The sequence below is a fragment of the Rana temporaria genome, chromosome 5 (genome assembly GCF_905171775.1).
Source record: "Rana temporaria chromosome 5, aRanTem1.1, whole genome shotgun sequence".
Lineage (NCBI taxonomy): Eukaryota > Metazoa > Chordata > Amphibia > Anura > Ranidae > Rana > Rana temporaria.
Window position 1 is genome coordinate 143,792,662 of NC_053493.1, and position 24,479 is coordinate 143,817,140.

Below are 24,479 nucleotides of genomic sequence, written 5' to 3' on the forward strand. Positions count from 1 at the left end.
AAGGGATTGGGGGTTGGTACATTCGAGTATTGTAAAAGTGGAATAGAAAAGGGAGAAATTAAAAAAGGGAAAGAGAAGGAGGAACAGAGAGCAAAGGGTCCCAAAGAGATTGGGGGTCTCGAAGAGGAAAGTTTGAGAGAGCATGATAGGCTTAACCTTTAAGAAGTGGTCAGAGTGGAGAGTAACATTAGTCCAAGGTTAAAAGCATTTTTTTCATGGAGTCCGAAGTGGAGAAGTCTATCCAAACAAACCAAAGAACCTTAAACTTGTCAAATGTGTCATCTATCAAGAGCCAACATCTCTTCCATACACCTGATGTCATTTACAGTAGAAACCCACAAGGACAATGGGGGGGGGGGGGGTATTGTGGTCATTTTCCAGCGTAGACAAAAGCATAGACAAAAGAGCCATTTCTGGGGTAGGTGTCAGGGGCCGATCATATAGGCCGCTGTGTATGGAAACAACCTGGGACCAAATGGGTTGAATTTTACTGCAATTCCACCATATGTGGAGATAACTCCCCTCAGCTGCTCCTCACTGCCAACAGGTAGAGGGGGGGGGGTGACGGGAACATTTTCTGTAACGAGTGGGGGTCCCTATACCATCTGGAGAGGATCTTAAAGTTTTTTTCTTGTGTGTAGCAAGATATGGAGTATTTATGAGTAACATAGAAAGACTTTTGCCAGTCAATCATGGTAAGCTCCTTCCCCAGTTCTGTGGACCACCTCCTGGTGTATGGTGGAAGTTGATTATGTAGTAATGCATGTAATAATTTATAAATGGAAGACAGTAGGTGTCTGGATGTTGGTGTCTGGGTGTTTCCGAGAGAGAGCACAGCTCGTATTCTGTCAGAGGCCTGTGGGTCTAGGAGGAAGAGAATAAAGCAGAACAATAGGAAGACAGGCAGAGCGCAGTAAGAAAATTACCCCGGCCATCCGGGACAATGGGCGTACCTGAGCTGGAGTGTACAAAAGACCCAGCCACTGGACAGGAAGGGGGACATCCCCCTTTTTTACCATAAATGTAGGGCAGCGGTGGTTAGGAGAGAGGAAGAGGATGGCCTCTCTAGCTCTCGGCTATAGCCCCAAAGAAGAGCCCGTAGATCGGATGTGAATAGGTTCTGTTCAACCATAGTGGATGCCTTGGTGACGGGGGGACCACTCCAATATCTGAGCCAGCATGGCCGCCTTATGGTAAAGCTTTAAGTCAGGTAAACCCACACATCTCTGAAGCTTTGGGTATGTGAGTAACATGTAGCAGATACGAGATAGGCCTTGATACCAGACAAAACGGATAGACATAGATTGCAAGGAGCTAAAAAATTGTTTAGGGACAGTTATTGGAACCGTCTGAAATATATAAAGCAGTTTAGGGAGAGTGTCCATTTTGAGCATATTTATGCGGCCAAACCATGGTAGAAAAGACGAGACCCCGGTATTCAAATCCTTCCTAATGCAATCCAGTAAAAGGGGCATCATTTAAGACATAAAGGTCTGATAGGTTAGAAGGAATCGTTAGAAAAACAAATGAACATTTGCTTTTCTAACACTGAACTGCCTCTCCGCCAATCAGGAAGTGTGGGTCTTAAAAACCCATCACCTGATTGGTTGAAGGCACAGGCAATCCTTTTGGACGCCTAGCAGAAGGGACATAGACGCACTGGAAGCATGGAGGACACAGGAGCCGCCGCCTGACCCGCTGCCTGTCCCACAGCTCGCCGCTGTCACCTGCTGCCTGACACGCTACCAAGTTGTGGTAAGTGCCGGTCAGACAGCAATCGGGGGTCACAGTGGCTGCATTTGATGGACACAGTAAGGCTGCAATTGATGGGCACAGTGGCTGCATTTTGATAACACGGTGGCTGCATTTGATGGGCACAGTGAAGCTGCAATTGATGTGTGTTTTTCAGTATTTTTCAGAATTTTTCAGTTTGTTTGTGCCCCTCCCAAAAGTTTTAGCACCAGCCACCACTGACTGGGTACATAGCTGTTGTGTACATCCCTGAGCCAGCACCCCATTCATTTCTACTGGGAGATGAGGCTGCATGGACACAACCACTGTGTTCGTATGACACGCAGGTGCCAGTTTCAATAGAATTGAATGAAACACTGGCACAGGGATGCATGCGATGCCTGTGCATCCATGTGCTGATAAGAGCGCTCTGCACAATACACACATGTCTGCACCACGTGCATTTCAGTGTATGGGGGTGCCATTAAGAGTTAATGGCACCTCATGTGTCTTCTTAAAGCAGCATATTTTTTAGGCGGGTGGGAAGCGTGTGCAATTTATACACACCCACACTGATGTGAACCTAGTCAACTTTTGGTAGACATGATTTTTTATTTATTTTTTCATTTATCTTTTGGCGCTGGGGGGCAGCGTTTCATGCTTGGACCCAGGCAACACAATGTCATGGGCCAGCCCTGGTAATGCCTCTGTCTTATTAAAAAGGTCTAATTCCACAAAGCAGAAATATCTCTAATTTATATAAATTAAGAGACTGTAGTTTAGGTTTAGTGCTCCTTTAGGCTGTAAACCTAAACATTTTAATGTTCTACTGCTAGGTAATTTTACTACCTATCAGTGCTCACACAAATGTGTACTTATGCTTTCTGCAGCACCAATGAGTTGACCTACCAACCCGATAGGAAGTGAAATATTGCGACAACCTTTCCTAAATCCATGACTGTTATTATCAGACCTTGTGATCTCCACTCAGAAATCTCCCCGATTATATCCAAATATATTTTTCCTCAAATCTGCCCCAGGAAAAAGTAATTACTAGAATGTCAATATTGTTATTTGTATTAAGTTGATTAACAGCTGTAGAAAAAAGGAAAAGTAAGAATAAGAGGTTATAGCTAGTTTGAGCCATTATCTGATTTTTTCCCCTTGCATTACACTGCAGAGCTCTGTGCTTTTATACAAAAGTAGACTTGTGCCTTGCCTGTTATAAATCTGCAAAATTGGATTTCTTTGAACTTGAGGTTCTCTGTCTTACATTAAGACACAGGCAAACACTTATGTGTGTTTCCCTTGAATTATTAAGACTTTTGATGAGCAATTGTAGTTTATCAGCCTATTAAAGTATCTTGCGACAGCCACATTAAATAGATGTAAAATCAATATATGTACAGTCCAATGCCAAAAAAATGGTGTCTACCTTTACAGCTGGAGTGCATTTATCTTGGATGCTATATAACTAACAATTATCAGTGCTTCGAGGGAATGTGGGGCTCTGACATGTCAGGGATCTAATGATTGATTTTCCACTTATAAGAAGGTGCCATTATTTTGCAGTATGTGTATGAAAGGTGTATAAAGAAATATAAAGTTCAAGTAGGATGTTAGGGGCAAATTGCTTAAGGAAACTTAGAATTGTTTATTTCTTTTGTATACCATTTTAATCGACCATTTTTTTAAATGTTATCTATAGATGTATTTCATTTTTGCTTGATGGCAGCTTTTAAAGGATTTAGGGAATTAAGCATTAACACCCATCATTTTATATTTCAAACTCCTGCAATGTGTAGTTCTTAAGTTCCCATGATATTTCTTCTTTGATAAGAGTATTGAAAGCTATATTTTTGTCTGTGAAGATTTCTGAGGTAGACATGAAGTCTAAGGAGCAATTCAATTTCACCCTTGCCTTCTAAACACAATTGAAAGTTGACTGCCAGGATATACTCAAGTTGTTGGCCCTCCGATTTGCACCACAGATGACAGTGTAGATAGGGGAGAGGGAGCTAACCAAGATTTGTACCAAATACAGAGGCTCATTATAGTTCGAAGCAACTGGTTTAAAGCAATTGGCATAGTGTTGTGGGTCAGAATGCAAGCTAGCTTTATAGGATGTTGAGGTCACGGGTTGTGTTGAACACCAAAGGACATGATACAGGTCAGAAGCACAAAAGGGTACACATATGCCAAAGATCCCCTAGCCCCAGAATATGATTTTTTTTAAAAGCTAAAATGCTTAGCCGTGCATGTATTTGGGTGTGTATTTCACTTTGCCCAGAATCTGTATTTGCACACTAACCTGTAATTTTCAGACATTCAGGTAGTTTCTTGGTTCCCTGGCACAGAGTGAAATGTTTCACTGCATTATTTGCTAGCCAGGCTTAATGTTAATTACTAGTGTACCATTGAATTTTAGGAACAGGAGATTTTTTTTTCTGGTTTAACAATATTATATCAATATTAGAATGACTGCAACATAGTGGATTATGCATCTTCCATATCCTCGGAATAGAAATACATCACTGTAATGTTTTATTTGATTCCATGAAGAAGAAAGAAACAAGCATTGTTGGTTTAGAAGGAACCAGAAGGAGAAAACGCAATAGTCATAAGTCACTGTCCAATCACAGGCCAGTGGTTGGAAAGTGACCTACTTGATTGCTTAAATGCATTAAAGAAAAACTAGGTTACCAGGTTGTGTAAATCCTGGGACTGAATGCATACTTATACAGATACTTTTGCTGATAATATAGTTCCATATGTCCATTTTTACTTGGCATTTAGCCGTTTGCCTGGAGATCATCATTAGGCATGGATTGGGGCTTATGTTTGCATTCAATTGGGTAGGTTTAAAAAATGTGTTCTATTTGGTTCTTATAGGGGAGGGTAACGGTCACATTTCAGGGTCCACATAAAACATTAATGGTGTGTGTATGTACGTATAAATATAATATATGCACACACAGCGGATAAGTTAAGTATTAAACACCTCACCATTTTTCTAGGTAAATCTATTTCTAAAGGTGCTATTGACATGACATTTTCACCATATGTCGGTAACAGCCCGTGCAATCCATACATACAGAGAAACCAAAACAGATAAGTTCAGAAATTCATTTATGTGCAATAAAATGGAATAACAAGGGAAAAAGTATTGAACACATGAAGAAATGGAGGTGCAAATATTCATGTAAAGCCAAGACACCAGCTGAAATCTGAAAGGAATTAGAAAGCAATCCCACCTCTCGTCAGTGCAAATTAATATCAGCTGGTTCAATCTCAACTGATGGCCTATAAATAGGTGTCTTTACCAAGGTGTCATGCAAGAAACATCTCATAATGGGTAAAATAAAAGAGCCCTCAAGACCTTTGCAACCTTATTGTTACAAAACATACTGATGGCATTGGTTAAAGAATGATTTTTTTTACTTCTGAATGTTCCAGTGAGCACTTTTGGGGACATAATCTACAATTTCACCATAAACTGGCCACGATCCTTCGCACGATTTCTGACAGAGGAGTGAACAGAATTATCAGAAGAGTTGTCCAACAGCCAAGGACCAATTGTGGAGAGCTTCAGGAAGACCTGGAATTAACAGATACATTTGTTTAAAGGAAACCATAAGTAATGCTAATACGCCAAGGCCTGTATGCACACTCACCATGCAAGACTCCATTGCTTAAGAAAAAAGACCATTTAAAGTTTGCTGCACAGCATTTAGGCTGGGTTTACACTATAGTGAAATGGATGCAGGTTTTAGGAGATTGTGACTGGCTTTCTATGGAGCAGATTCACACATCTCCTGATCGGCTCTGGTGCGAATTGTAATCGAGGTACGCCGCGTAAGTGCAAATATGTGCTGTCGTATCTATGCGCCGGACTCAGAAACTAAGATACGCCTGAAAATAGGCTTCATCCGACCGACATAACTTGCCTACGCCGGTGTAGAGTGGGCGCATATTTACGCTGGACGTATTTGGAGCTCCCATTCATTTTCTATTCACATATGCAAATGAGGGAGATACACCGATTCACGAACGTAAGTCTGTCCGACGCAGTGCGCGTAAAGTTATGCCCCATAAAGGAGGTGTAACTCAGCAGCATCCATGGCGTATTTTACGTAGTTTGCGTAGGACGTGAATATGACTAGGCGTAGATAACGTTCACGCCGTAGGTAGTGATCCGACGTATCTTAGGGAGTAGTTCCGACATGATTCTGAGCATGCACACTGGGATGCGTCCACGGGACGGCGCATGCACCGTTCGTTATATATATCTGTCTGGCGCTCGGCCCATCATTTGCATGGGGTCACGCCTCATTTGCATGGCTCACGCCCACTTCCACATACGCTGGCTTACGCCTAGGAAACCCAACGCAGTTTTGGCAGCACTGGCTTTGTGAATACAATGCTTGCCTCTCTGCGCTGCGTCGGCGTATCGTAAAGGAGATCCGCTACGGCGGCATAAATATGCACCGCTGTATGTGAATCCGGTCCTATGTGTGAAAGAATGGGCCAAAATCACACCTGAGCAATGCATCCAACTAGTTTTTCCATACCAGAGGCGTCTTGAAGCTGTCATTTCCAGCAAAGGATTTTGTACGAATAAATACATTTCATTTAGCGTGTTCAATACTTTTTCCCTGTGTCATTCCCTTTTATTACACATAACTTCATTTCCTAACTTATTTGTTTTGGTTTCTTTATATGTATGGATAGCATGGGTTGTTACTGACATGTGAATAAAATTGTCAATCGCACCTTTAGAAATATATTTACCTAGAAAAATGGTGATGTGTTCAATACTTATTGTATGTGCTGTATATATGGCCCGGCTCCAGCAATCCTCTGTCCTCTGCCCATTTTGTTGTAACTTGCAGTGCAGTTCTGTGGAAAAATATGAACGTTCATAATCTGTCCTGAAAGTTGATGGCATTGCATTAGGCATTGCTTCTCTATACAGCCCACATTTCACAGCAGTGCAAACATAGCACATATGTCCTTGTTTGTTTTTCTTTCAAAAACCAAAATCCCATTCTTGTTAAACTTTTTTTCCCATTAAATCTGTTACGGAAGGTGACATTACTCAGACAGTTGCCATAATCAGCCAGGAAAAAAGCAGATATTAATGTCAGGTTATTGCTGGTAAAATGAATGAAGTGTTCGTTTTCAATTCATTTTGGTGGCAGATACCTTGAACGCTTATATATTAAAAAAGGAAGGAAAAGAAAAAAACATATTTATTGTTTCCCTGGATATCGGTGCCTTAAATGCACATATGTCTTTGTCTAAACACTACATGTTTTCTTTTGTAATTAAACTGGTAACGGTAAAACAAAACCACTACCAGTTTTCAATTCTGCAAGTCCATTTTGAAATTGATGGTGTGTTTTGTGGTTGTTCGAGAGATGAGCTGTTTTTTTTTTACACCTGAATATATTGTAGTTCAGAAATGTGCACTTGTTTAAGTGTCTAAAAGAGGTTGGGTTAGGCTTAATGTATGCTGCTGGTAAACTGAGGTTTAGGGGCAGTTGGGCGTTTTCTACAACTGTCCCTAAACACAAACGTGGCAAAACTGACGTTTTTTAAACATTGGTCACTGTCTGTCAAGTTAAATCGTTCAGGAGCGGTTGTAAAACGTCCCATGTACATTAAGCCATATAGTTACAGAGACCTCCCAAGCCAGGTTGTGGTCAGTAGTGGTCAGATTATGATTATAATCAATAAGGCAGAAAGTACCTTGTTTCCCCGGAAATAAGACCTACCCTGAAAATAAGACCTAGCGTTATCTTCCAGGAGGGCTACAATATAAGCCCTACCCCAAAATAAGCCCTCATTTAAAATGCTTGTAAAATCCTATAATCCACTCTATTACAGTAGTATATAACGTACAATGTGTGTGTTTCTGTAATATAATTGCGGGAAGAGAGCTTTGGCAGGTCACAGTAGTGCAGAGCAGCACTATAACAAAGGTATTTGCCACAATTATATTACAAAAACACATAATTTGTACATTATATACTACTGTAATAGAGTGGATTATAGAATTTTACAAATATTTTATCTCAGTTCACACTGGGAATTCCTGTCAGGCAGGAAGAGAAGACAGCACATTATATGGTAAGACCTACCCCAAAAATAAGCCCTATTGTTGCCCAAATTAATATAAGACCCAGGCTTATTTTTGGGGGAAACACGGTAAGAGCACCACCCAAAGCACTTATTTATCACATTTGTGTTTTTGAATATCTAGTTATAGACCCATTGTGTACAAGGTTAATTACCTGCCTGTTTATATATAAAACAATTAATTATAATTATATTCAGATGTCACATGACTGGCCAGGATCTTTGCCCATTCATCTTCCCAAACGAGGGTGGGAAGGGTTGTATGGCTACACTAACTGAGGAAGCACAGTAGTGTGACATGTAGGGCAGAGTGACATTCATTACTAGAAAGCGTTTTTTGTTTCATTCTGTATAGTCTTGGGACACTTACAGGGCTGGATGGGTGGGCATGTCAACCAAGCTGAGTATAGATCATTGTCACAGCTTCCTGTAGCTCCAATTAGGATATAAAAGACACAAACTTAACATTTCAGCAGGGATCTGCTTAAAGGCTTAATGTGGCCAAATTAATTTAAAACTTTTTTTTTTTTCATTTGGGATGGCGTATGGGAGGGTTTTTGTAATCTGTGTCCCATTGTGAAGCCAAAACAGGAAGTGAGATGAACACTCTCATGCTGTAAGTGGGGGAATCCCTGATTATCCCTAGTGTCCCCATTGGGAGATTTCTCCTCCGTTACTGCTGGTGACAACCCAAAATTTTGAATTTTCTTTTACTTTCACTTTCTGTGATGATGGTAAATAGGACAAATCAAGAGGGTGAATCTCCATAAGGGGGAAACGGACAGCAATAAAAGAAACAGGACAGGTGTTCTAATCCCGCTTAACTCAATCCAAATGGAAAAAATAACCTTTGCCTTTAGTTATGCTTTGGAGAAAAAAAAGAGGACTGTCAGGATCACTAGGTATTTGCTGCTAATCCTGAAACTTACATTATTAAAAAGGAATATGAACATAAATTAGTATGCATGGTGGAATACATTAATAGGATTTTAGTATTAAGGTTTACACTTACTTTACTTCCTCACCTAGATGATAATGAAGAAACAGATGCAGACAGATGAAGTCAGCTTTCTCCTTTTGCCAGCACATGATGCAGAATGCTCCTCCCTTTACACGCGATCGGAAATTCCGACAAGAAAACCGTGGATTTTTTTTCGATGGAATTTTGGCTCAAACCTGTATTGCATACACACGGTCACACAAATGTCTGAAATTCCGATCGTCAAGAACGCGGTGACATACAACACGTACGATGAGCCGAGAAAAATGAAGTTCAATAGGCAGTGTGGCTTTTCTGCTTGATTCAGAGCATGTATGTTCTTTGTGCAATCGGCATTGCATACAGACGATCGGAATTCATGACAATAACTTTTCTCGTTGGAAAATTTGAGAACCAGCTTTCAAATTTTTTGCAATTGGAAATTCCAACAGAAAAAGTCAGACTGAGCCTACATACGGTCGGAAATTTCCGACCAAAAGCTCACATCAAGCTTTTCTTGTCGGAAATTCCGATCGTGTGTACGTGGCATTAGGCTTTTGTACATGGAATGAAGTACAAAAGTACTTACGCTAGCTCCATTAATAAATATGTTTGATTATTTTTTTAATGAATACACACTACGATCTACCATGATTGTGCACAGGTAAGTATTAGAGATTTGGGCTATTTAAAGGGATAGTTTTAGGAAAGTACAGGTATTAATCTTTAAGAACTTCACCTCCATCAAGTAATGTGCCTCCTGCAGATAACAGCATTTTACAATCTAAGGCCTCAATGTATACTGCTGCTGGTAAACGGCCCTCTATGAGTATTTTTATATATTTTTTCAGCTGCCCCTGAACTCTCCTCTGTTATCTTATCAGTACATGTACACAGGGGGCCAAATTCTCAAAAAAGCTGCCTAACTTAACTTTCAGCAGTTAAGTTACACTGACTTAAAATCTCTACCTAAGTGCCCGATCTTCAAAGCACTTACCTAGAAATTTCAGGCCGTGTAACTTAAGTGCCGCCGTCGCAAGGCGGTCCTCCTCTCCGGGGGGCGTTTAAAATTTAAATGAGGCGCGCTCCCGCGCCGGCCGTACTGCGCATGCGTGTGACGTAATTTTCCCGACGTGCAGCGCGCGAACGTAATTAACGCCGGGCGGCTTTGAAGATTGCGACGGGACACTAAAGTTGCGACGGGTGAAAAAAAATATACGCGCCGGGAAAACAAATAATTATAAAAAAAAATTACAGCGTCGCTCGGCATGCATTCCTGAGAGGGAGAACTCCATGCCAATTTTCAAAGAAAAAACCGGCATGGGTTCCCCCCCCCAGGAGCATACCAGGCCCTTAGGTCTGGTATGGGTTGTAAGGAGACCCCCCTACGCCGAAAAATCGACGTAGGGGGTCCCCCTACAATCCATACCAGACCCGTATCCAAAGCACGCTACCCGGCCGGTCAGGAAGGGAGTGGGGACGAGCGAGCGCCCCCCCCTCCTGAGCCGTGCCAGGCCGCATGCCCTCAACATGGGGGGGTTGGGTGCTCTGGGGCAGGGGGGCGCACTGCGGGCCCCCCCACCCCAGAGCACCCTGTCCCCATGTTGATGAGGACAGGACCTCTTCCCGACAACCCTTGCCGTTGGTTGTCGGGGTCTGCGGGCGGGGGCTTATCGGAATCTGGGAGTCCCCTCAAATAAGGGGGCCCCCAGATACCGGCCCCCCACCCTAAGTGAATGGATATGGGGTACATCGTACCCCTACCCATTCACCTGGAGGCAAAAAGTAAAAGTTAGTAAACACACAACACAAGGGTTTTTAAAATAATTTATTATTCTGCTCCGGAGGCCCCCCCTGTCTTCTTTATTAGCTCTAATACCAGGGGGGGCTTCTTCTTCCGCTCTCCGGGGGTCTTCTTCCACTCTCCGGGGGTCTTCTTCCACTCTCCGGGGGGGGTTTCTTCTTCCGCTCTCCGGGGGTCTTCTTCTCTCTTCGCCGCTCTCCGCTGTTGACTCGGCGAACCCTGGTTCTTCTGCAGCTGTCCGGTGCCTTCTTCTTCAGCGCTGGCTGCCTGCTATCTTTGTGTGTTAGCTCAATTAGTAACAGGCAGCCATCGCGGTCTTCTGTGACGTCACCTTCTTCTCTTCTGTTCTTCTCCCCTCTTCCGATGTTGACTCGTCGCATCTTGTCACTGCAATGATGGAAGCGCGCCTTGCATCCCATTTATATAGGCATCACCGTACCATCATGCTCCGGCAGGTACCCACGTGGTGGGTGCCTACCCACGTGCACCCACCACGTGGGTACCTACCGGAGCATGATGGGACGGTGATGCCTATATAAATGGGATGCAAGGCGCGCTTCCATCATTACAGCGACAAGAGGCGACGAGGCAACATCGGAAGAGGGGAGAAGAACAGAAGAGAAGAAGGTGACGTCACAGAAGACCGCAATGGCTGCCTGTTACTAATTGAGCTAACACACAAAGATAGCAGGCAGCCAGCGCTGAAGAAGAAGGCACCGGACAGCTGGAGAAGAACCGGGGTTCGCCGAGTCAACAGCGGAGAGCGGCGAAGAGAGAAGAAGACCCCCGGAGAGCGGAAGAAGAAACCCCCCCCGGAGAGTGGAAGAAGACCCCCGGAGAGTGGAAGAAGACCCCCGGAGAGCGGAAGAAGAAACCCCCCCTGGTAATAGAGCTAATAAAGAAGACAGGGGGGGCCTCCGGAGCAGAATAATAAATTATTTTAAAAACCCTTGTGTTGTGTGTTTACTAACTTTTACTTTTTGCCTCCAGGTGAATGGGTAGGGGTACGATGTACCCCATATCCATTCACGTAGGGTGGGGGGCCGGTATCTAGGGGCCCCCTTATTTGAGGGGACTCCCAGATTCCGATAAGCCCCCGCCCGCTGACCCCGACAACCAACGGCAAGGGTTGTCGGGAAGAGGTCCTGTCCTCATCAACATGGGGACAGGGTGCTCTGGGGTGGGGGGGGCCCGCAGTGCGCCCCCTGCCCCAGAGCACCCAACCCCCCCATGTTGAGGGCATGCGGCCTGGCACGGCTCAGGAGGGGGGGGGCGCTCGCTCGTCCCCACTCCCTTCCTGACCGGCTGGGTAGCGTGCTTTGGATACGGGTCTGGTATGGATTGTAGGGGGACCCTCTACGTCGAATTTTCGGCGTAGGGGGGGTCTCCTTACAACCCATACCAGACCTAAGGGCCTGGTATGCTCCTGGGGGGGGAACCCATGCCGGTTTTGAATTTAAAAATTGCCGTGGAGTTCTCCCTCAGGAATGCATACCAAATGCCGTCGCTTGAATGGGCCTTTACAAGGTGTGACTAACTTTACACATTGTAAAACCAGCCCTAGTTTTGCGCAAGCAAAATCGGAACTTACACAGAAATCACAATGCTGAAATGCTTTGAGAATCTGCTTAAGTCCTCATTTGCATACTCAAAGCTGCATTTCCATGAGAAATGCCCCCAGCGGCGGATGCGGTACTGCATCCTAAGATCTGACTGTGTAAGTGTCTTACACATGTCAGATTTTCTGCCTAACTTTGGAAAAAGCCTTTTGAGAATCGTTTCCAAAGTTAGGCACAGACTGAACAGCAGTTAAGTCTGCGTATCTCTTTTGAGAATTTGGCCCAGGGTTTTTATAGTAGTTTCTAGGCAGTTGAGTTTAGAAGCATTTTTTGGAAAGCAAAAAAATGTGTTCAGGACGATGTTTAGAGGCATTTGAAACGCCAAATGCCTATAACAGCTTGTAAACACGGTAACTCATGTTTAGCCACATTTCGTTTACAGGCTTTTTTAACGGAGATACATTTTTTACTATTTGAAAAACGCTCCTAAACACAAACGTGACATGCAAACGCTGCAAAACTGATGTTTTTAAATGCTGTGTACTATTTTTCAAGTTAAATCGTTCAGGGGAGGTTTTAAAACATCCCATGTACATTAAGCCTTAATGATATAAAGAAAATGCAGCATTTATTATTGAAATTTCTAACTGCAATTTTTACAGTTTTTATCGGATCAGATATGCTTGTTTTTAGTAGAGATAATGATGGTGCCAAATTTTACAAAACTCGAGAACCCTTCTCTCTGATTGTTTCACTGCACTGAACTGCTGCTTGTCATCCTGACACTTGAACTTGGAAGCACAGACACTTATATGACATCTGTTTTAGCACATATCCCAGCATGCTACTCATTTCTCCTCCAGACCTCCAGCAGCTTGCTCCAAAACACTGTCAGTCTTTTTCTAACCTTAAGTCCTCCTTCATTGCGAATGAAAGATAGTCTTCAGTTTTCCTCTTTTTGTTTTTAAGAATTTTGTCTCCTCGAGACCTAGTTAACCATCAGGCCACTAAAGGTTACTTTTATCTAGATGGAGGCGAGGGGCATAAAATGTTGGTCTTGAATACACATGAAACTGTGTCATACTTGACATATGAATAAACTGCTTTGCTGATTCAACATTGGTGTGCTGCCAATTTTCCTCAACATGCTTTTGTTGGAGGATAGTACCACTAAATTGTATTGGCACTCAACATCTTGACTATAACCAACTGAACTTTATGTATTGCAGTGTAGATCTAGTGTCTGCATCTGCATAGATCTGCAGTGTAGTTTCTATTTATTGAAGTTTTTTTGTAGAAACGTTACAGACAAAAAAAAAAAAAAAAAACTGCAAACCAGGTGGGATAGCCCACGCAGGGGTGCACCAGTCAGTGTATCAAATATACTTATGCAAATATAATAGAGGTGCAGCTCTATTTCACTCAGAAATCAGAGAATAGGCAGTAAAGTTAACAGCAAAGAAAACAAAATGATCTTACAATCCTAGTAGGTATAGGCTCATGTGCGTGGTTTGCACTAGGTCAAAAAGGTTTAAGACATGCATTAGACCCAATGGGTCAGTAGATGGTCAGTGCCCCAGATAACACAGTGTTTTAGGATACACCCTGTGGTGACTTAGTGAGGGACTGTGTCTGGCATCATAGCAGTAGAAGCATTTTCAATCCATCTTGAACATACCCTGTCAAATTTCTTCATACAACCTCTATTCACGCAAGTATCCTTCAAAGGCAAAGTAATGTTCACCAATTGCTGCCAAAAGCCAAGGGAAGATGAAATAGGCTTTTTCCAACTGAGGGTTATTGCATTTCTTGCATAAAAAAGCAAGAGTCCTCTCCACCATAATGAAGGCTAAATCATCCACCAGACCCAGAAGGCAAATTCTTGGAGTGGGGGAAAAGGAGGTGCTGGAAATTGTATTAATTATATTAACCTTTTTTTCCAGTACTGTAAGATAGCAGGGCAAGCCCAGAAGATATGGAAATAATCCCGCATAGAGTGATCACACCTCCAAAAGGCCAGAGAGACTGACCGGCCAAATTGATAAAGTCTGTATGGTGTATTGTAGGCCCTGTGCTAAACTTTATTGTATTGTATTTACCTATCTCTAATGACCCGTACACACAATCTGAAAATCGGACAACGGATCTTCTATTTATTTTTTATTTTTTGCATGCTAGTCGGATGTTAAAAACGGAGAGGTTACTGAAGTTATGAAAATTCTTGTGCAACTGAATAAAAAAATCGGAAAAGGGATGTCATGTGTTGTAGTGGATTTCTATTGTATTTTTGGATGACAACTGTACTGATTAAAGGAAAATTGTACGATCTGATATCATACGAGAACATTTTTCGTGTTTGTCTGATCGCATAATAATGGATGAACTGTCATGATCGGCTCTTGAAAGCTCTGTACTAACGATATGATTATTGTACGATTGCTTTGAAAGCAGTATTTTTCATCCCATTTTCAGATCGTGTGTACAGGGCCATAAGGGAGATTAGATACTTGAAAGGGTAATCCCATACATCTTCCCAATCACTGTCATCCGAATATTTTGTGTTATTATATGCTCAAGCAAAGCCCTTGAATTCTTTAGTGTTTTCCAGGCTTGCTTTAGCTCCATTGTTGTAAAAAAAACTGTCTGTTGTTTACAGGGCTTGGTAGCCGAAGCCAGAGTTTACACAGAATTGGATGCATTCTCCCTCCCCTCCCATCCCTTCAGAAGTATAACTTAATTCCAACCTGTTCTTCTAGATGAGAGGTTATGGGAAAAATCACATACATTTTTACAATGATGAGTAAGAGGATTGTTAGATTTTAATAGCAAGTGGCCAATAACTGTAGGGCAGTTGGTCCAAGCAATGTAGGTTTGGAGGATAGCTGATACAAGTAACCAGAGTTTAGAGGACAAGAAGGAAATATATGATTTGGAAAAGACGCAAGGAGTTTGCTGAACAATTTTTAAAATGTACAAGGTGTCTTACTCTGTTAGGATGTCATCCATTAGAGAGCTAAATACTTGCAAACTGTCTGTTCTCTCAATTCTGGAAATTGAAAGTAGCCTTTAAATGGAGATTATAATTTTAACTGAATGAAGTTCTTATTTAAATAAATACGTTTAAGTCTAAGTTTAGTTCAAAGGAGACCTACAGACTGTTTAATTTGGGTACCAGTAATGAAAAAATTGCCGTCAAATACACATCCTTGAATCCCATTTATAATTATTATTATTTTTTTGGTAAGCTACTGTAAAGTGAATTACGGTAATATGTACCAGTCATGTACAGTAAATGACAATGTTTTATCCCTGTTTATAGGTGCAAGTGTTTGGACTGTATTCAAGAGAAGGATTGCATGAAATTTTTGACTGTCCAATAAAGGTGAGTGCTGTTATGATCTCTAAAATCTACATGATATATCTTCTGATTAAAATATTGCCTATTCCTTGTATTTTAGGCTTAAATACACGTGTCTAAATGGAACATGTGTCCTGTGTTTTTGTCAGTTGGTCTGTACAGGCTTGGATAGATGCTTGAATGGGACATTGAGAAAAGATTTGTCTGTCTGTAAGACATAAGCAGGGGGTGTATTCAATCTTATTTCCCACCTTGTCACCCTGAACTTGTTCTACAAGGACACTGAATGGTTGTATGGTAATCTACTCATAATGTGCATATGACACATGTGGATAGTAAAAAATAGGATGTCTCCAAGTGATAAAATACTAACACAAATCTAAAGGAATTATAAACCTAACTATCTACACCTTATGTTTTTCACCTGCATAAGATGTACAGTGATCATGGTGCTATTTATATTGCCTTGTACGCACAGCCTATAGTCGAGTAAATCTTCACATTCCTTTGTCAACAGTTTGTGTTCAAACATGAGACCATTTGCGAACTGACACTTCCTGTGAAGAAGCAAAATATCCCACAATTCCTGGGTCTCTCAGTTTAGTGTTCTGCAGGTAAAATCTGCATAGTAATTACATCTGGCACAGCCACAAGCAGTCAGAGATGTGAAGGGAATAGGGGTTTTCATCATATTAGCACTGCCATATTTCTGATGCAACACAGAGTAAATGGTAAGGCATGGATTGGATGCTGTGTGACTCGGGACAGGAAGTTGCCTGTCACTTAAGCGAACAAGGACAAGCTAGGAGAATGAATACATAGATAGGGGAATTAATCAGTCATGACACTACGAACTGCAGCCACAACATGTGAGTTCATTACAAGGTAAGGCAAACATTTGACACAGAATATAACTACACTAAATACCTAGCTAAAACAAGAAAAACATATGAAAATGTACAATGCCGTTAAAGAATATTTGAAATTACCAACCTAAATGATGGTGCTATCATTTTAGAAATAAATTACATTTTCTTTAATTTCCTTAAAAAAAAGGATGTGGATAACATTTGTTTCAGAGCAATTTAGAACATTTAACACTGTTCTCAAAACTTTAGAATATACATTTATAAATGTATTTTTATTTTTCGCTTATCTAGTCTAGTGGCAGCAATCTGTAGATTATCAGGGGACCATACTCTGCTAGATGACAGCTAGTGCCACAGTTAATAGATTTGAACATTGAATCATGCTCTATTTATATCTTATTTTATGTTCCCTTTATGCAAGGAGGTATAACATTAAGAGGTTTTAAAACCAGACAGTTTATAGTTCTTTGCTGATGCCAGTTAGATGTAATTCCTCAAATGCTGTTCAATAGTTTGTATATTATTTGTAGCATAACTTTCAAGTACATTAGGCTTTAAATGAAAATGATGGAAATATCTCCTGCATGTAAAACTATAAGCTGATATAATCGCAGAAAATCATTAGTTATTGTGCTGCTCTTTCTGCTTTATTTCCAGCTCTTAAATTTCCAATAAAACATAATGCTGCTCCATAAATACAGCATTGCTCAATAATGATTGCAGCTGTTTTGATATCTTTTTCTATTGCTGAGAGTTGGTGAATAGAGTTGTGCGTTTCTAACAGTGCCTTACTCTGAAAAGACACCTGTTATAATAACGTTTATATCCACAGAAGCATTCAAAATGCAGCCATTTGTTAGACAAAAAAAGGAAAAAAGTGTAGTGGTCAACACAAACAGAAAATTACATAGCTTGACTCAATTTTGAATGCTTTACCAACATCACCAGCTTGTGAGTGATGAGTATTTACTTATTATTGTCATTATAAGAATGTACTCCCACAACACCAACAGCATAATAAAGTGTACTGTATGTCTAGCCAAAACCTTATTTTCACGAGGGGCGTTCAAGGCAAACCAGGACTTTTAAATTTTATATTATAAAAAAAACTATTTTAAGGAATGGAAACTGCATTTATTTCTCGACATACTCCCCTGCTACATTTATACACTTATCCCAGCGTTTAATGCCCGTCATAGAAAGATTTGTCAGTGAGCCTGAACCACCCTAGGACAGCTTGCTTCACTTTGTCATCAGTGCTAAAGTGCTGACCTTTGAGTAACTCTTTAAGACCTCTTTCACACTGGGGCACTTTTCAGGCATTTTAGCGCTAAATATACCGTATATACTCGAGTATAAGCCGAGTTTTTCAGCACTTTTTTGTGCTGAAAATGCCCCCCTCGGCTTATACTCGAATCACCTTTTTGCCCCTGATCTCCCGGACTTTGGGGAACCGGTAACCGGTACTGGCCGACCGTAGGTCCCCTGGACCCCAAACTTGGCACACATGTAGCCCCACTCTTCCTCTACAAGTGTACAAATTTGTTGTCCAGAAGACCTAGGGCCGGGGAGCGCCAATTTTTCAAAGCCGGGCACCCCTTCCATAGACTCCCATGTTAAACGGTAATTTCTCTGGTGACTTTGGGGACCCGGTACATGTGTACTTGGCACACATGTAGCCCCATTTCTCCTCTATAAGTTTACAAAGTTTGTTGTCTGGGGGAACCTACGGCTGGGCAGCACCGATTTTTCAAAGCCAGACACCTCTTCCATAGACTCCCATGTTAAATGTCAGTCTAGTCATGGGCACAGTGAGACATGGGCACAGTGAGGCATGGACACAGTGAGACATGCACATGGACACAGTGAGGCATGCAGATGGACACCCTAGGCTCATTCTCGAGTCAATACGTTTTCCCGTTTTTTTGTGGTACAATTAGGTGCCTCGGCTTATATTCAGGTTGGCTTATACTCGAGTATATACAGTAGTGCCTGTAAAGGGCCTGAAAAGTGTCTCTCAAGCCAGCCCAGTGTGAAAGCCTGAGTGCTTTCAAACTAGGGCGGTGTGCTTGCAGGACAGGAAAAAAAGTCCTGCAAGAAGCATCTTTGGGGCAGTGTGGGAGGGGTGAATACACCCCTCCCAAAAGCCCTGCCATTTGAAATAAATGGGCAACGCTGCCGAAGCACCTGCAAAATGCTTCAGCAGCACCGCAACATGGGCACTTTTGACCCTTTGGCTGCTAGCAGGGGTTAAAAGCATCTAGTGGCTGAAAAGCGCCGCTATAACAGCGGTGAAGCATGCCAACGCTCGCACCGCCCCAGTGTGAAAGTGGTCTTAATGATCCAAACAAGTGGAAATCACTCAGAGCGAGGTCTTGGCTGTAAGGAGGATGTGGCAATACCTCCCAGTCGAGTTGCTGTAATGTGCACGTAGTGCGGTGAGCCGTATGAGCTTGTGCATTGTCTTGGAGAGACAGGATGCCCTTGATGATCAAACCAGGTTGATTTTTATTGTCTTGGTACCCAGTGCGAGCAAATGTCTGTGTTCACCGTTCCTGCAGAAAGATTCATCATGAAGGTATGCTTAGCTGAGAAAACCCCTCCGCCCCTTCTGAAGACTGGGGAGTGAAAACTCACTGCCAGGTTTTTGTTTGCCAGGTGTGTCCTAATGCAATCAATTTCCCTTCACGTTTTGTCTTATTTACACAGCAGGGAGTGAAAGAACATCTCTTCAAAGTGAGGGAAACCCCTACCTTGACAGTTGTCACTGGCACAAGTGCCACTAGATTTTTCCTCTTCATGTTCTGGGTTAAATGTGTTAGAAGTGGTTCAAATCAGGTAGTGCAGCACAAAGTAAAGCAATGTTATGGGCTAATTTAGCCTGGGTGTTTATGATTTTCTCAACATGTGTTATCTTTATAGATTGTTGCTGTTCATCCTCAATTTGGAAAATCTAACTGTAAGCAGTTTGTCACTGGAGGAAACAAGGTAGGTTCTTTGCATTTTTCATTTATTAATCTTAACATTTCCCTTCAAACAATTGTTAATTGGCTGTAAAGAAAGGATGGACATTGGATCTGGGCTTTCACAATGGTTTTCTATAGTGACCATCGCCCCCAGTGCAAAAAGAACTGACAGCTTGGCTAGAACGGAGTGTAGGGAACAAGAGCTATAGATACCATTCTACATCCAGCGCTCCTGTGAATGCAGTTTAACCACTTGACCACCAAAAGGTTTTACCCCCTTTGTGACCAGACCATTTTTTACTAATCAGCACTGAGCTACTTTAACTGGCAATCTCTTGGTCATGAAACACTCTCTAACCAAATTAAATTGATATATATTTTTTCACACAAATAGTTTTTCTATTATATAAAGGAAAAAAAAGACAGGAAAAAAAATCTACTTTGTTATAATACATATCCAATAAATTCAAATGTCTTCATAAATTTAGGCCAAAATGTATTCTTCTACATGTCACAAGTGCTGGCAGTGATTGAGGCTGATCTTGCTAGCACTGTGTTTTTGGGGACCCTATGCTATTGGGGACACTAGGTTAGTTCTGATCATGATCAAGATACAGACACTCCTACACACGTCCAAAAATCTCGTCAGGAAAAACCTGTTGTTTTCCCTGACGAGATTCTTGGCAAGAAACTCTTGCCGCCGGAGTATACTGACTTTCATTTCAAAAGAACCGCGGTTCTCTTGAAAGGAAAGAATGCAGTGACGTCCTCGCGTATGATGAACATGCTCTCGTCACATTCGATCCCTTTGCCGCCATCTTGCTTCAGCCTACCTATGCCATGGAAGCTACCGCACATGCGTCAAAGTCATTTTGAGCATGCGCAGGTTTCCACGGTGACAGGTAGGTATACACACTCTCAGGTTTCTCGTTGGGAAACAGGCCGACAAGAATCTCGACGAGAAAAAAGAGAGCAGGTTCTCTTTTTTTCTTGTCGAGATTCTGGCCAGATTTCCAGACGAGAAACCTGAATGCCTCATACACACGAACGGGAATCTCGGCATGAAGCAGTTTCCTTGCTGTTTTTTGTCGAGAAACCCGGTTGTGTGTACAAGGCCTGACTGTGATAGTGTGGAGGAAAATCTGGTGCTGCCACTGGCTGGGGTGGGGGGCACTAACTGACTAGTGACATTAATACAGTAAACAGTAATAATACTGTATACTGTCACTGTACTAATGGCACTACCAGGGTGACAGAGATGACCTGGAGATAACTGTGTGCCTAACAAGTGTATGCAACTGTATGTGTGATACTTGTACTCACTGATATGGTTGGGTTTATCTTCTTGCTGTCATTTCTAAATGGCAGAGAGAAATCCAGCCACAGCCTGTGTTTACAAACACAGAGATTTGGGCTGTAGTTGGCCACAGCCAAACAGCAGGTATACAGCCATAATCATTGGCTGTAACCTGCTGACAGTCTTGTGTCCAATCACAGCACAGGGGGGGGGGGGGGTAGTCACATTAGGACATACCTGCACGTTGCAGTGCCACCCACCCACAGTAAATGTACTGTGGGCGGCAAGTGGTTAAAAGTGTGTGCCCACCCAAAACATGTTCCTTAGGTCCCATTCACATGTTTTGCATGCATTAGTGTGCCACCTATTTTCAGTGGAAAGCAATGTGTTGCTAAAAATGGTGCATGTCTATTTTCTGGTCTATTATTGTGCATTGGCTGCCCATTCAAATTAATGAGCAATCCGAATGCATTACACATTAACACGCTGTAATGGACTGGCTTGGTATGAGTGAGCCCTTACGTTTTGGAAAGATGTGGGAAGAATTAGAACCCCTGTCGGAATTTGACTGCTATCTGGGGCTCTGTTAGGGGGATTTGTCTGAAATATCTGCCTTAGAGATGCAGCAATAAAGTACTCACAGAGGTACTAACCATCTCCTATTGTTAAAGCATTTTGTATTGCTCTGTGACAATAGGTGAGAGGAGACCTCCCTAATGGTGTCCCAAGGTAGCAGTAAAATATATACAGTATTTCTTATCCCTTCCTACTATCTAAAAAAAAAAAAAAAAAAAGTTTTGTCTGAATATACAATTTGATATAAGTGTGTAAAAAATTGTGTATACAAGCTTTCATACGCTGTTTGTATATGTTGGTATTTCTATTCAGCCACTTGTCATCTATGAATATACTCTGCTTAAAGTTGTTTTTCCATTTATTAAGTATAATAGAATATTTGTGTTGCTGCTGTTAATCACGTCACTACTAAACCATGATAAATGTACATAACACCTAGCACAAATAAAAAGCTAGAAACGTAACATATGGTCGGTCTCAGTGGGTCTTAAATTATCTGTACAAGAACCATCAGAATGTTCAATAAAACAACATAAATGTGTTGAAAAGCAAATGTCAAGCAAGGTAAAGATAACATACGCATTATAGTAAGATATAAGCACTTGCTGTAAATCAGCTTTTAACCTTCTTCAAGGGCAGTTTATAATCATACTTTATGCAACACGGAACATTTTAAATTTGAGGGTTCAACTGACACACTGTTCTATGTTTACAGCTAATGCAGCTTTGGGTTCCTAGTGAGTGAACAGACCCAAAAGTAATAGATCATTGGCCAATATTATCTTCTGATAAAAACATTTCTTATTGTTTGCTACTGAGTTTTCTTTTCTTTCTTTTTTTGCAAGTAACTCTACCAGCAGTAGGAGGAGTGGGACCTCTGTTGCTGCTGCATCACACAAGGAATCTTTAACATGTAATTTAAAGTATATCTATAGCAGTGGTGGCTTGTTCATAGGGCCCCCCCCCCCCCCTGTAGCCACCATTTTTTTTTTTTTTTTTAAACGGCTCCTTTAAGAAACAAAAATTAAAAAAAATGTCCTTTAACAGACTGCACTATTTTTGCACGCCGGTCACGTGCATTATGGGAAGCGCCACGTCAATGCAATCACGAGATTGCAGGCGCGGCGCTTAATTTGCAGGCTTTTGTCCCGCCTTGCGGTGCTTTCTGATGCGCCGAGTAGCTTCCTTTTGACGCTCGTAGTAGCCATCACTACGGCCGGGCAGTTTGATTGACATCAGAGTTAGATGTCACTTCCTGTTTTCTCTCTCTCATTGCGCCAGAGAGAGAGAAAACCGGAAGTATGAGGAGGGACTCCTCCATGGCCGCTGCCAGTGGAAGGAGACAACAGGAGAGGACACCACACAGCAAGGTAAGTGCCACTGTGCTCCCGCGGAGAGGGGGAGATTTGATGGGACAGAGGCTGCATTTGATGGGACAGAGGCTGCATTTGATGGGACCGAGGCTGCATTTGATGGGACCGAGGCTGCATTTGATGGGACCGAGGCTGCATTTGATGGGATGCAGGCTGCATTTGATGGGACAGAGGCTGCATTTTATGGGACATAGGCTGCATTTGATGGGACAGAGGCTGCATATGATGTGACACAGGATGCATGTAAGGAGGGACTCCGCTGGGGGCACCTGATATAAGAAGGGACTCCGCTGGGGACACCTGATGGCATCTGGTGGCAGGCGACACGCTCAGGGCTCCCACTGATTCTGCATTATGGTGAGTTGAATGATTTCATTTTATATTACAATGTAATAATAGAAATGATGCGCTTCACGATATACGTTGACAAAATGGCACGGCTGGGCACAAGGGCGTACATGTACGTCCCCTTTAAGAGCCCAGCCGTGGGTCGGGCAGCATGCCGCCGGTGGCGCGCTTGCGACCCGGTCCTCTTCTCAGAGACTGTCCCCGTGGGAACAGCGGACCAGATGGCTGTCGTGTCCCGCGATCGGGTCACAGAGAGGAAGAACAGGGAGAGGTAAGTGTAAACAAACCTCTCCCCGTGCTTCCTAGTGTGGCTGCCACTGATCGTCTGTTCCCTGTGTTAGGGAATGACGATCAGTGACATCACATGCACAGCCACGCCCCTCCACAGTAAGAACACTCATTTAGGGCACACTTACCCCTACAGTGCCCCCTCCTGGTTAACCCCTTCACTGCCAGTGTCATTTTTTTACAGGATTTAGTGCACTTTTATAGCACCTTTTGCAGTGAAAATGACAATGGTCCCAAAAATGTGTCAAAAATGTCCGATGTGCCCACCATAATGTCGCAGTCACAAAAAAATCACTGATCGCTGCCATTACTAGTAAAAAAAATATATTAATAAAAATGCCATGAAACTATCCCCTATTTTGTAAACGCTATAACTTTTGCGCAAACCAATCAATAAACGCTTATTGCGATTTTTTTTACCAAAAAATATGTAGAAGAATATGTATCGGCCTAAACTGAGAAAAAAAAATTATATATTTTTGGGGGATATTTATTATAGCAAAAAGTAAAAAATATTGATTTTTTTTTTTTAAATTGTCGCTCTATTTTTGTTTATAGCGCAAAAAATTAAAACTGCAAAGGTGATCAAATACCACCAAAAGAAAGCTCTATTTGTGGGGAAAAAAATGGTTGCAAATTTTGTTTGGGATTCACGTCGCACGACCACACAATTGTCAGTTAAATCAACACAGTGCCAAAATCGCAAAAAGGGGCCTGGTCCTTTACCTGCATATTGGTCCGGGTCTTAAGTGGTTAAAATAAATTATGGTCCTTTATATACACCTGCCACTTACATTTTAACAGTGTTATCTAATTTTGTTGCAATGGCAGAGCAACTAATTTGAAGCCCTTACCTGTATTTTTTTTTTTCGTGCCCACTCCCTTCATAGCTACAGTTTTATACTGAACATACTTTTATTTTTATTTATTTGTTATGTTCAGGCCACTTTAGCTCCGGCCTGCTTGGAAGGAACATTGGGCCAGATTCAGGTAGCTCGGCGCATCTTTGTGCCGGCGTAGCACATCTCATATGCGCTACGCCGAAGTAACTCTGAGAGGCAAGAGCAGTATTCACAAAGCACTTGCTCCCAACGTTGCGCCAGCGTAACGTAAATTGGCCGGTGTAAGCCCGCCTAATTCAAAGTAGGAAGGTAGTGGGCGTGATCCATTTAGATGAAGCTTGACTCCAT

The 24,479-nt window shown here is 42.2% G+C and overlaps 1 protein-coding gene across 1 annotated transcript in view; it reads left to right on the top strand.

Moving 5' to 3' along the window:
* VPS41 (VPS41 subunit of HOPS complex) overlaps window positions 1-24,479 on the top strand; it is a 377,598-nt gene that overhangs the window by 182,463 nt on the left and 170,656 nt on the right. Inside the window, exons 6-7 of the mRNA XM_040353190.1 lie at window positions 15,534-15,596; window positions 19,364-19,429. Coding sequence (XP_040209124.1) covers window positions 15,534-15,596; window positions 19,364-19,429 — 129 coding nt within the window. The remainder of the gene's footprint in view (window positions 1-15,533; window positions 15,597-19,363; window positions 19,430-24,479) is intronic.